The sequence below is a fragment of the Ornithorhynchus anatinus genome, chromosome 8 (genome assembly GCF_004115215.2).
Source record: "Ornithorhynchus anatinus isolate Pmale09 chromosome 8, mOrnAna1.pri.v4, whole genome shotgun sequence".
Classification (NCBI taxonomy): Eukaryota; Metazoa; Chordata; class Mammalia; order Monotremata; family Ornithorhynchidae; genus Ornithorhynchus; species Ornithorhynchus anatinus.
The window spans coordinates 25,428,053-25,441,558 of record NC_041735.1 but is presented as its reverse complement, the minus strand read 5'-3'; the positions used below and the strand labels follow the sequence as shown (position 1 = coordinate 25,441,558).

At 44.9% G+C, this 13,506-nt stretch overlaps 1 protein-coding gene across 1 annotated transcript in view; it reads left to right on the top strand.

The window, feature by feature from the left end:
• Positions 1-13,178, top strand: part of FAM83D (family with sequence similarity 83 member D) — a 31,219-nt gene extending 18,041 nt beyond the window's left edge. The window contains exons 2-4 of the mRNA XM_029071294.1: positions 9,904-10,071; positions 10,609-10,733; positions 11,603-13,178. Of these exons, the coding sequence (XP_028927127.1) occupies positions 9,904-10,071; positions 10,609-10,733; positions 11,603-12,611 (1,302 nt within the window). The 3' untranslated portion in view covers positions 12,612-13,178. The remainder of the gene's footprint in view (positions 1-9,903; positions 10,072-10,608; positions 10,734-11,602) is intronic.
• Positions 13,179-13,506: the final 328 nt, after the last annotated feature.

The following is a 13,506-nucleotide window of genomic DNA, read 5'->3' as shown; positions in this document are numbered from 1 at the left end:
CGAGATGTTCTTCCCCTTGACTCTACTGCCATCGTTCTCGTCTGTCCGTCTCCCCCGATTAGACCGTGATCCCGTCAAACGGCAGGGACCGTCTCTATCTGTTGCCCACTTGTTCATTCCAAGCGCTTAGTACAGTGCTCTGCACATAGTAAGCGCTCAATAAATACTATTGAACAATACTCTCCAACCCTCCATTGGTAATGAAGCTCACTTATCAGGTGATGGTTAGTTCTGAATTCTGCTCCACTTGGCTACCGTGATTCATTCATTCAGTTGTATTTACTGAGTGCTTATTGTGTGCAAAGCGCTTGGGAGAGGATAATATAACAATAAACAGACACATTCCCTGCCCTCGAGCTTACATGATCCTTCAGTTCACTCTCCTGAACTGCAAATTAGAGAGTGAGCTGTCACTGCTTAGATCTAGACCAATTCGCACTTGGTCCGTCTCCCCATCTAGAACGTAAACTCACTTTGGACAGGGAATGTGTCTACCAACTGTATTCTACCTTCCCAAGCGCCACTGCCGTTTTCAAGAATGGTCGTTCTTATTAATTTTATGCTCTTGTTCCTTTCTGCTGTTCATTTACTAGAAGCTCATAGAACAGTGCTGCCCATAGCTTACCCTCAGGAAGAATTACTGATTGATGGCCTCTAGCCTTTCATTATCATCAACAGATTTATCGAATGCTCACTTTGTGACTGTACTAGGTGTTTGGTAACTTAATATAAAGGTGAGGTCTCTTGTCCTTAAACTTACACTCTAATAAAGGAGACAAGTGGACACGAATTGCCAAATACATAGCATGTAAAAGAGTAAGAGCGTAAATACCGGTGATTTTAAAACCACAAGCAATTAAATAATGAACAAATAAACAGATCCACATGAGTGTGAAGTTGGCTGATGGGGTGGAGTGACCAGGAAGGTGGGGTGGGAGGGATTAATAATAATTAATAACAACAATCATGGTATTTGTTAAGCGCTTACTATGTTCTGGGCACTATACTAAGCTCTGGGGTAGATACAAACTAGTCAGGTTGGACGCAGTCCCTGTCCCCTGTGGGGCTCAAGTTCTTCAGCCCGATTTTACAGATAAAGGTAACTGCGGCACAGTGAAGTGGCTTGCTTAAAGTAACAGAGCAAGCAGGTGGCAGAGGCAGGATTAGAACCCAGGTCCTTCTGTCTCCCAGGCCTGTGCTCTATCCACTAAACTACACCTCTTCTTAGTCAAGGAGTGCCTCTTGGAGGTGATTTTTGGAGGGTTTTGGAGGTCAAGAGAGACCTAATTTGGTGTACTTTAAGTGAAAGAGAATTTCCAGCAGGTGTGAGCCTTTTCTTTTTTTCTTTTTTTTTTTTACGGTGTGTTGAGCTCTTACTGTGGGTCAAACACTGTTCTAAGCACTGGAGTAGACATAAGTTAATTAGGTTGGACCCAGTCCCTGTCCCACATGGGGCTCACAGTCTAAGTAGTAGTCGTACGTGGGACCCGATTACTTTGTATCTACCCCAGCAGTTACTACAATATTTGACGTATACTAAGTGCTTACTGTGTGCCAGGCACTGTACTAAGCATTGGGGTAGATACAAGATAATCGGGTTGGAAAGGTCCCTGACCCACCCCATGTAAGACTCAGCCGTTTTACAGATAAGGTAACTGAGGTACAGAGGAGTGAAGTGACTTGCCCGGGGACACACAGCAGACAAGTGGCAGAGCCAGGATTAGAACCCAGGTCCTCTCCTGGGCCTGTGCTCTTTCCACTAGGCTTTCCTGCTTTTCATTATCGCAGTGCTCTTCATACCTTAGGCACTTAATAAATACCATTGATTGGATGCTGAGAGGCCCTCCTGGAGGCCAGGGGCAGAGCCAGAAGGGTCAGGAGTAGACAAAGGAGGGGTCACTCTGGACTTGGATCAGGGCAGCTATCCCACCCTGGCATCGCCATTGCTCACGCCTTCTGGCTTCGGTGCTCTCTGTTGGCCGGGCCCCTCATCAGTGCTTACCTTCTTCTCCCCCTACACCCAGCTCACCTCTCCTGCCCAAGCAAACCTGCTTTTTTGCCCTGGCACTCAGCCCTGTTACCTCTAAGCCATCAAACATCCCATCCCCCTCCCCACTTCCTGGAATGCTTCTTCCTACGTGGGCGTTGAAGTAGGGGAGGAAGTGGTTTGGTGAAGTACTGGAAAAATCCCACTTCCTGCCTGGAACCTTCCTGATTGAACTCTCCTGTCCTTCACCCTAATCCTCCCAGCTATTCAAATTACCCCAGATCTTCTCTTTGGGCAAGCCTTTTATATACCATCTCTATTGTTCTTTTAATTCAGGTTTTTAGGCTCCCAACGGTTGCATTTCTGTTGTAGTGATTCCCATTCCTAGAACAGAATACTGCTTAAAGAGCCCAAAAGATACTACTAGTATTAATAATAATAAAAATAATAATTATGGCATATGTTAAGCACTTTCTACGTGTCAGGTACTGTTTTAAGCACTAGGGTGGATACAAGCAAATCAGGTTGGACAACAGTCCCTGTCCCACATGGGACTCACTGTCTCCATCACTTAACTTCTCTGTGCCTCAGTTCCCTCATCTGTAAAATGGGGATGAAGACTGTGAGCCTCACATGGGACAACCTGATTACCCTGTATCTACCCCAGCGCTTAGAACGGTGCTCTGCACCTAGTAAGCGCTTAACAAATACCAACATTATTATCCATCCCCAATTTACAGATGAGGGAACTGAGGCACAGAGAAGTGAAGTGACCTATTTCGTGGCAAATAAGATTTTCCCTTCCATGAAATGTATTCCTCAACCCTAATGGTGGAAGATCGAGCCCTAGGGACAGAGGGACTTCGCAGGAAGTTAATGCAGTTTTGCCGTGCTGTTCGTGTGGGTTGAGTTTTGGCAGACTGCTCCAAACCACAAAACCATGAATGGCAAACTGGTAACTCTTATGTAAAACAGGCTAAGTCACTTCACTTCTCAGGGCCTCAGTTACCTCATCTGTAAAGTGGGGATTAAGACTGTGAACCCTATGTGGGACAGAGACTGTGTCCAACCTGATTAGCTTGTATCTACCCCACAGCATTTAGTACAGTACCTGGCACATAGTAAACACTTAACAGATACCATAAAAGAACCACAAAAAAGAACCACAAAAAAACAGGGCTTGGTTCTGACCTTCTCCTGGAGTCCTAGGGAACCCAGGTAGATCCAACTTTGTCTGTCTTGCCCACTAGATTGTAAGCTTTTTGAGGGCAGGATCAGATCTGTTACCTCTATTGCACTCTCCCAAGCAGTTAGGGTACGGTGCTCTGGATGCAGAAGATGTTCAATATTAAGGACACTCGTCTGCTGTGTGACCTTGGACTTTACTTCTCTGTACCTCGGTTATCTCATCAGTAAAATGGCTGTAAATCTTACATGGGGTGAGTCAGGGGCTGTGTCCAACCCAAATATCTTGTATCTCTCCCAGTGTTTAGTACATACCTGGCAATACTGGTGTCCTGGTGGCAAGTGAGCAACTTTTAGCTAGGCTTTCTGCAAAGGAGCCAGTGTCCAACTGGGTCCCCGGACTGGGCCTGACGTGGGCTACAGACCTGCAGAAGCTGGAAGCCTGGGCCATTTCTGGTTTATTACAGAGCAGGCAAGAGCTGAAATTAAGCCCAGGCTAATGCTCAAATTGATCTGGGCTCACTTTCAAGACTGTCGCCAAACATGTGGGTGTCCAAAGGTCGTCGTCGTCTTGTTTTTTTTCCCTTAGGATCATTAGGTGCTTACTGTGTGCCAGAAACTATACTAAGCTCTGGGGCAGATGCAAGCTAATCCCTTTGGACGCAGTCGTTGTCCCACATGGGGCTCACATTCTTAATCCCTATTTTATAGATGAAATAACAGAGGCATGGTGAAGTAGCTTGCCCGGGGTCACTTGGAAGACGAATGGTGGAGCCAGGATCAGAACCCAGATCCTTCTCACTGTGGACATTTCTCTATCCACTCAACCATGCTACTTTTGGGAAATATACTCCATATAGCGTAGACGATGGTGACCGTGTGAGAAACTTTTAGGGTTGCATAGTGATGCCCCAGCTGCTGAGTCGGAATTTCTCTAGTTTAGCCCCCCCCGAGATTCCTCTCTAGTGGGTCTGTGCCAGCCCCACCCCTGGAGGCCTGGAAAACCCCCCTCATATCCGATAGACAGTGGCCTCCCTCCCCCTGTTCTAAGCCTTATTGAACACACATCTCCTCCAGAAGGCCTTCCCAGACTAAGCCCTTTCTTTCTTCTTCTCCCACTCCCTTCTGTGTTGCCCTGACTTGCTCCCTTTATTTATCCCCTTCCCGGCCCCACAGCACTGAAGTACATATCTGTAATTTATTTATTTATAATAATGTCGGTCTCCCCTTCTAGACTGTAAGCTCACTGTGGGAGGGAATGTGCCCGTTTATTGCTTTATTGTACTCTCCCAAGCGCTTTGTACAGTGCATAGTAAGCGCTCAGTAAATACGATTGACTGACTGAATGAGCCCTCAAGCTTTTGAAGCACCGGCCTGGCCCTGGAGCCCCCTTGAACGGGAACTGGGCACTAGTGAATGTGTGTGGCATTGGTGGCCACTTTGGGCTTTGGTTTGATGATTTGAAGTGCTCTCCGGGGGTAAAATCTCTGAGAACAAAACATATAAACCCCAAAAAGGATTGCTGAAGAAAACTGCAAATAAGGGAGACAGACTGTGACAAAGGTGCAGTAAATTCCGAATCTGAAGCCCTCTGAAGTGTGAATTGATTGTTAATCCAGATCATTCATAGCCCACAAAAAGAGGGTGGGAGCAATTTTAAGTAATGAAGTGAGCAAGAAGACTATTTGGTTAATAGCATAATGGTATTGCTTGCTAAGTGGTGAATCAATCTTTGGTAATGAAATGACTTTTGAAAAGTTCACCCCTCAATAGCCCTGCTTTCCCGGTGGTTTGGCTTAGGGAATTGTCACTCATTTTCTGCAAATTAGAATCAGTCGGCTCTTCCTCCTCCTGTCTTTTGGGCATTCAGAACTGGGACAAGGACTTCAAAACCTTCCTTGCATTTTTCTGATGACAAGTGCAAGGGTGATGATAATTGGCAGTTATGCAACTGTTGCCATAGGGAGGGGAGGCAGAATCTCTCAGAGATTCATAAACACATTGGGTAAAAACCCAAATGTAATTTTGTCTAAGTATCTTTTTCTTTTCCCTACCCAAAAGGATTTGCAGCACCAGGGGTTGTGATTCTACCTTAGGGACACTTACCCCATCCCTTCTCCCCTCCCTGACTGCCATCTTCGACTGTTCACTTTCAGTGGCTTCTTCCACTGCTATCCATTCATTTGTATTTATTGAGCGCTTACTATGTGCAGAGCACTGTACTAAATGCTTGGAAAGTACAATGCAGCAAATAGAGACAATCCCTGCCCACAAAGGACTTGCTTTTAAACATGCTCATGTATCCCCTAACCTAAAAAACCCTCCTTTGACCCCACAGATCCCTCGATTTATCGTCCCATCTCCCTCCTACCATTCTTCTCCAAATTCCTTAAGTGAGTTGCTTACACCCACTTTCTCCTCCTATCTCTCTAGGCCTCATTCTCTTTTGCAGGTTCCTCCTCTGCCTTTCTCCTCGCTAATTGCAGTAGTCCCTCAGAGGTCAATTCTGAGTCCCCTTCTATTCTCCACCTGAACCTTCTCCCTTGGAGAACTTGTTCACTCCAGTGGCTTCAACAACCCTCTCTGCGCAGATGATTCCCAAATCTTCATCTCCAGTCCTGATCTCCAGTCCTCGAGTCCTCTTTTCCAGACCCTGCTTGGATGTTCTGCCTTCACCTCATGTCCAAACAGAACTCCTCATTTCCCACCCAAATCCTGTCCTCCTTATGACTTTCCCATCGCTGTAGGCAGCACCACCATCCTCCCTGTTTACAAGCCCGGAGCTGTGCCATTGTCTTCTACTCATCTCCCTCATTCAACCCCCATATTCAGTGTCACCAAATCCTGTTAGTTCTACCTTCACAATATTGCTAAAATCCACTCGTTCAGCTCCAACCTGCTGCCATGCTGATCCAAGCACATATCCTAGCTTGCCTGGACTACTGCATCAGTCTTCTTGGTGACCTCCCTGCCTTCTTTCTCTTTCCGCTCCAGTCTGCACTTCTCTCTGCTGCTCGGATCATTTTTCTAAAAAAAAAATAAAAAAATCAGTCCATGTTTCCCCAGTGGTTACCTGTCCACCTCTGCATCAAACAGAAATTCCTTATCATAGAAGCAGAGCGGCTTAGTGGATAGAGCATGGGCCTGGGAGTCAGAAGGTCCTGGGTTTTAATCTTGCTTCCACCACATGTCTTCTGTATGACCTTGGGTAAGTCACTTAACTTCTCTGTGCTTGTTGCCTCATCTATAAAAAATTGGGATTAAGAGTATGAGCCCAGTGTGGGACAGGGACTGTGTCTAAACTGATTAACTTGTATCTACACCAGCACTTAGAACAGTGCTTGGCACATAAGTGCTTAACAAGTACCATCTTTTTTTTTATCATAGGCTTTAAAGCACTCAAGAACTTTGCCCCCTCCTATCTTCCTTAATAATAATAATAACAACTGTGGTATTTGTTAAGCGCTTACTATGTGCCGAGCACAGTTCTAAGCCCTGGGGTAAGATACAAGGTATTCAGGTTGGACACGGTCCGTGTCCCACATGGGGCACACAGTCTCAATCTCCATATTACAGGTGAGGTAACTGAGCTACAGTGACTTACCCGAAGTCACACAGCTGACGTGGCAGAGGGGGATTAGAACCCACATCCTCTGACTCCCAGGCCCATGCTCTTTGCACTAGATTATACTGCTTCCTCCCTGATTTCCTGCTGCAACCCAACCCACACGCTGAGCTCCTCCAATGCCAACCTACTCACTGTACCTCAAACTCGTCTGTCTCATTGCTGACCCTATGCCCATATCCTGCCTCTGGCCTGAAACTCCCTCCTTTTTCATAGCCAACAAAACATCACTCTCCCCAGCTTCAAAGCCTTATTAAAATCACATCTCCTTCAAGAGGCCTTTCCCAACTAAACCCTCATTTTCCCTATTCCCTCTCCCTTCTGCAGCACACTTGGATTTATGCCCTTAATTCACCCCACGCTCAGCTCCACAGAATGATATATATTATATATATGCACACACACACACACACATATATTTAAATATATATATATTTATCTGTCATTTAATGTCTGTCTCCCCATCTAGGCTGTAAATTCATTGTGAGCAGGGATTGTGCCTACCAACTCTGTTATATTGTACTCTCCCAAGTGTTTAGTACTGTGCTCTGCACAGAATAAGCACTCAATAAATAAGACTGCTTGAAAAGGTTTTAGACCTGGGTTTTGTTGTTACTTTCAGTTTTTTGTTTTTTTTTTTGAAAAAGCAACATCCAATTCACATTTATTTGTTTATAGTATTTTGACACTTATTGTGTGCAGTGGGGTAGATACAATTGGTTACATTCCCTGTCACAAAGCAGAAATGTGGTGGAGCTGGAATTAAAACCCAGGACCTTCTGATGCCCAGAACCATGCTCTATCTATTAGGCAATGCTGCTGCTTTTCTGAGAACATAATACAGTGCTAGGCATATAGTAAGCACTTAAGAAATGCCACACAGATCATCATCAATTTAAGAACATGGAAACAGCCTCTCAAAGCTTGGGTCTAATCACAGTCTTCTCTGATCCCAGCCACCAGCTTGGCAATCAACATGGAAGTAGCTTGGGAAAGCAATGTGGCTGAAAGGAAATAGCACAGGCCTGGGAGTCAGAGGGCTTGGGATTTAATCCTGGCTGTTCCACACATCTGCTGTGTGATCTTGGGCAAGCCACTTAACTTGCCTGTGCCTCATTTTCCTCAACTAATACTAAAAATACTGATTGTGGTCTTTAAGTGCTTACTATGTGTCAGGCATTGTACTGAGTGCTGGGGTGGATACAAACAGATTGGATTGGGCACAGTTCCTGTCCCACATGGGGCTCACAGTCTCAATCCCCATTTTACAGATGAGGGAACTGATGTACAGAGAAACAAAGAGTGAGATAAGGATTTAATACCTGTTCTCCCTCTTAGACTCTGAGCCCTATGTAGGACAGGGACTACGTCTGATCTGATTATATTATATCTACTATGTGATTGATATATTGAAAGCACTTAAGTACCACTAAGGAAAAACGTGGTTGTCATCTATAAGGCAAGGGACTGAATTTTGAGCCTTGCTTCTGTACAGCTTTGTTTTCCTCTAACACAGCGATTGTGTCTCTGAAGAGTCCTGGGTTAAGACTGAGGAAAACTCTCATTTTAACATGTATCTACCCCAGCACTTAGAACAGTGCCTGCACATAGTAAGTGCTTAAATGCCATATATGAAAATTAACCCTCAGTCAATCAGTGGTATTTACTGAGTGCTCACTCTGTGCAGAATACTGTACTAAGCGCTTGGGAGAGTACAATATGACAATTAGCAGATGTGTTCCCGATCCATAATGAGCTTAGAAGGGGAGAGAATATGTGTATCGTTTCCTGTTGTGGTAAGGCTGGGATGTTAAATCTCTGCTGATCTTCTTGATCTGGAAGGGATTCTCTCACAAACAGAGCAGGTGAGAAGAGTTTGCAGCCCAGGGCAGCATAAACAATATTGCGTGTCCTGCTTTGGAGGTGGCATTAAAAGAACAGAACCTGCCACTCCTCTTAAGTACATATCTATAATTTATGTTACTGTCTGCCTCCCCTTTTAGGCTGTAAGCTCCTTGTGGGAAGGGAATGTGTCTGTTTACGGTTGTATTTTACCCTCCCAACACTTAGTATAGTGCTCTGCACACAGTAAGCACTCAATAAATACGAGTGACAGACTGACTCTCCTCGGGTCTGTGAAATGGCCACTCTCTCAGGATCCTCATACCTGGGGGACGTTGATTCCAAACCCTCCCCTCCCTCCGGCTTGATCCAGGGAGGCATGGAGTGGTTCAAAGAATGAAAGGCAGAGGGTGGATTCCGTCATTAAACTAGGCTCCTGACTCGCCTCGGTCTGGGCCCATTAAATACTGGATTTCGCAGGGTTATGGGGAGAAGAGAGGCTGGAAGCAGGGAGAAAGAGAGACCGGGATGTGTGGTGACCATAAAAATTCCCAGCCCCAGGCAACAGCCTTCTTAGCCTGCCTCTTCCACTGGGCTCTGATCATTATTATCTACTGAGGCAGGTTACAGCTAATACTAGACAAAGTCTGGATTTGCATGGACTTGGAAAGTCTTCCAGGCACGTAAACACCCACACTTCTGAGAGTAGAAACTGGTGTGCTTTTAGGACAATGTACACCTGGGGGGTGTTTTCTGAGCCCTGCAAGGATGTAATTAAGAGACTCAGGGCTAAAACAGAGCAACATTTTTACTAGAATGCAGAGGTCCATCTGCTGCAAAGCGACCTTACTAAGCAGGCCTCTCGACTAAAGTGATTGCCAAAATGCTGCAAAAGTGGGAGTTTCTGCAAATGCCCTGGTATCGGGGAGGTGGGGGTCGGGAAAAGAGCGGGGAACGCTGCCCTACTTGTGTATATATGTACATATCTAATAATTCTTTACATTTATTTTGATGCCTGTTTACTTGTTTTGTTGTCTGTTGACTGTAAGCCCATTGTGGGCAGGGATTGTATCTCTTTATTAATGTATTGTATTTTCCAAGCGCTTAGTAAAGTGGTCTGCACACAGTAGGATTGAAAAAAATGAAACAAAATGGAAACCTGCCCGGGGTGGTGAAAGGCTCTGGGATGTTGCTGATGGAAGTGAATTTAATTTCTTATGCGGTAATGGTTTTTGTCCTTTTCTCTTTCTGTCCCTTGCTGTAGGTTATTGCTTTGGTTATGGATTCTTTCACTGACATAGATATCTTCAGAGACCTGCAAGAAGCCTGCAGGAAGCAGGGAGTTGCAGTGTACATCCTCTTGGACCATTCTCTGCTCTGCCATTTCCTGGATATGTGTATGAATCTGAAAGCTTATCCCGAACAGGAGAAGGTTTGTGCTGCAGGGTTTGGGGTGCAGGGGAGTAAGTTTTGGGTGGTCTTTCTCCTTCCCGGAAAATGAACGATGGTTTCTGACTTCTTTCAATAACTCCTTCTCCATTCTTGAGATGTACCCTGGAAAGAATTTTGGCTGTACACATCAAGAAATTTCTACCTCCATTACTAGACACCATAGTTTTGAATTTTGAGGCCGATGTACTTAACAGACTGGATTTTTTTTTTTTTTACTTAAAAAGAATATATTCAGTCTGAGAATAGGATGGCTCGGAGGATCTTCACGGCCTTTTAAAAAAAAAAAAAATGGATCAAATTTTTCAAGCCCCAAAGACATTGGATGTAGTCCTACAGCCTAAATCGGTAGATGGGTTCTAAAAAGATCACATCTTGAATTAGGCAGGGTAAGACCTGTAATTCATAAACCTAAAAGAGTACATTTGATAGCCAACTTGCTTGAAGCTTTTTCTCTTATCTTGCAACATTCAAAATGTTTCTCTAGTTTTGACACCTTTTGTTTTCCTTTTCGAAACAGCTTATGGCAGTCCGCACTATTACTGGAAACACCTACTATACAAGGACTGGGACAAAAATCGTTGGGAAGGTCCACGAAAAGTTTATGTTAATTGATGGTATCAGAGTGGCAACTGGCTCTTACAGGTAAGTTTCAAACCTTCTACATTTTCTCCCCTCACTTAAGCCAGTATTCTTTTATTGAGGAGGGAGTGTGGCTTAGTGGGAAAAACATGGGCCCGGGAGTTAGGGGACCTCTTTTTTTGTTCTGTTTTTGTTTGGTTTTTTAATGGTATTTAAGTGTCAAGCATTGTACTAAGCACTGGGGTAGATAGAAGTTATCAGGTTGGACATAGTCCCTGTCCCACAGGGGCTTATAGTCTAAAATGGAGGGAAGAGTATTGAATCCCCATTTTACAGATGTGGTCACTGAGGCACAGAGAAGTTAAATGACTTGCCCAAAGTCACACAGCAAGCAGTTGGCAGATTTGGGCTTAGAATCCAGGTCCTCTGACTCCTAGGCCCATGCTCTTTCCACTAGACCACACTAGCCCAAATCCCAGCTCTGCCACCTGCCTGCTGTCTTACGTTGGGCAGGCCACTTCACTTCTCTTTGCCTCAGTTTCCTCAACTGTTCGGTGGAGATCCAATATCTGTTCTCCCTCCCACTTAAGAGTGTGAGTCCCATGTGGGCAAGGGACTGTATCTGATCTGATTAACTTATATCTACTCCACCACTTAGAATGGTGCTTGACACTTAGAAAGGATACTACTGAACTACTATATTCTTGTGATAGAGCTAATGGAATTTGATCACTGGCTAAATTCAAGTTTTTGTCAAATATTAAGGACTCCATCATCGTTGTGAACCTTACATAGCAATCTCAATCTGTTGGCATGACACCATTTGAGATATTTGAATATTCATCTGACTAGGGGCTTGAAAACGGTTGGATTTTTTGATAACTTCCTTCAAGTTTAACCTAATTTTGTTGTGTCTGCTTTCCTTATGTAAGCTTTACCTGGACCGATGGCAAATTAAACAGCAGCAACTTGGTGATTCTGTCGGGCCAAGTGGCCGAACATTTCGACTTGGAATTCCGCATCCTCTACGCTCAGTCGAAGCCGATCAGCTCCAAACTTCTGTCCAGCTGTAGGATCAGTGACAAGTTTGATCATCTGGTGAGCAAAAAAATTCCAGCGAAGGAACTCTCAGTGGGAAATCTCTTCAGAATGCATCTAGCCAAACACACCAGCACGCCTAACAGAGTCGACCCGGAATCAAAGCTGGTTTCAGAGAACGAGGAGGAGGTGAAACGCCGCGATTCAGAGTCTTCCACCATCAGTGAGGAGGACTTCCAAAGCAGCCGTGAGGCTGAATTAGATCTGAGAGAGGGAACTGACGCCTCCACCCAGACGGAGCCCTGGAAGAAGATGGCCGAGATGAGCTCGTGTGACGTGGGCACGCAAACCAACGTGGCCACGGCGCCTGTTGGAACCCAGACCTCGATTGCCACCAGGGGGGTTGGCTCTCAAGCGACAGTTGCGACCAGATCCTCCTCGACGCAGACCGACGGGGACGAGAACGGGCACCTGCCCTCGTCCCAGGGGACCGGGTCTAAGGACGGGTCACCGGCATCCAAAATGTCCCAGTCCACATCTTCTAGCCTGAAGTCAACTTGTTCTTTGTCCTCCCAGGGTTCTGTGGCCAGTTCTACCAGCTCTCTGTCTTCCATCAGGAACACCGAGTTCCTCAACCCCGGGTACCCAAAATACCTGGGCAACAATCAGTTCGAACTGTACTTAAGAGACTCCTTTAGAAACGTGAATAAAGAGAGGCAGTTTCACTTTGCCGCCATCCGGTTCCGGCTCAACCACATGCTGGCCATTCTCTCGAGGAGAACGTACTTGGCCGAACACTACCTGGGATGTAAACCCGGAAGTTACATGAGAACGCCCGTTAATTCTATTGGCAACAATTTATTAGCTATTCGAGATGCTGCACTTTATCCTTCGTATCGGTGACTGTTACTGTGTTTGTGTGTATCTGTGTGTGTCCCTCTACCAACAGTTCGGCTCGTGACATGAGCCTCCTTCCTTGACGGCTTATGCCGACTACTCAGTGGCACTGTATTTTTGTGTCTTTTCACTTTCTGTACCTTAAGCGCCTTAGCTTTAGTTTTTGAACACAAACTTTTATTCCTCTTGGAGCTTTGAATGTATCTATATCCGGCATATGTGCATTAAATGTAGGTATCTGTTAGTGTAAGGAATGATTATTCCGTGCTCGTATTTAGCACGGTTTTACCTTTGCTGTTTAAACGTTTATTTCTTTGAACTGTGGTGGTGGTTTTACGTTTTTTGTGTATACAAGGGATATAAATACATTGTAGGGATTTGCCCTGCATTAGGCTGAAGATGCAATCTTTGATAATGCTGTCTCTTTATCTTAATCACTGTTGTTTTCCTATTTACAGGTGGAATGCTATAATTGGAAAACTTCCACCCCCCTTGGAGCAGGAAACAAATCTGATTATTTTCCTTTATGCCATGTACCCAGCACTAAATAAATATAACTAAGTGTGAACACAACTTATGTCTAGCACGGAATTACTGAAGTAACCGGTTGTTTTCAACTTTTCATCCCCCGGATCAGGAATTTACAACTGCAAAGTGGTGCTTAAGTTGGTGAACTTTTTTGAGTTGTTGGGGAGGAGAATGGAGGAGGAAAAATCAAATAGAGAAGGATGCTGTTGGAGGAGAGAACTTTCATCTATAGAGCAAGATATATAACTACCTTGAGACCAGATTTTCAGTGGCCTGGCAAAAGGGAAAATTGAGGTCATTTTCCAAATCAGGCAAAAGTGATTTACCTGAATCAATTTACCTGAATTAATTATCCAGATAATGGCCTCAGTTC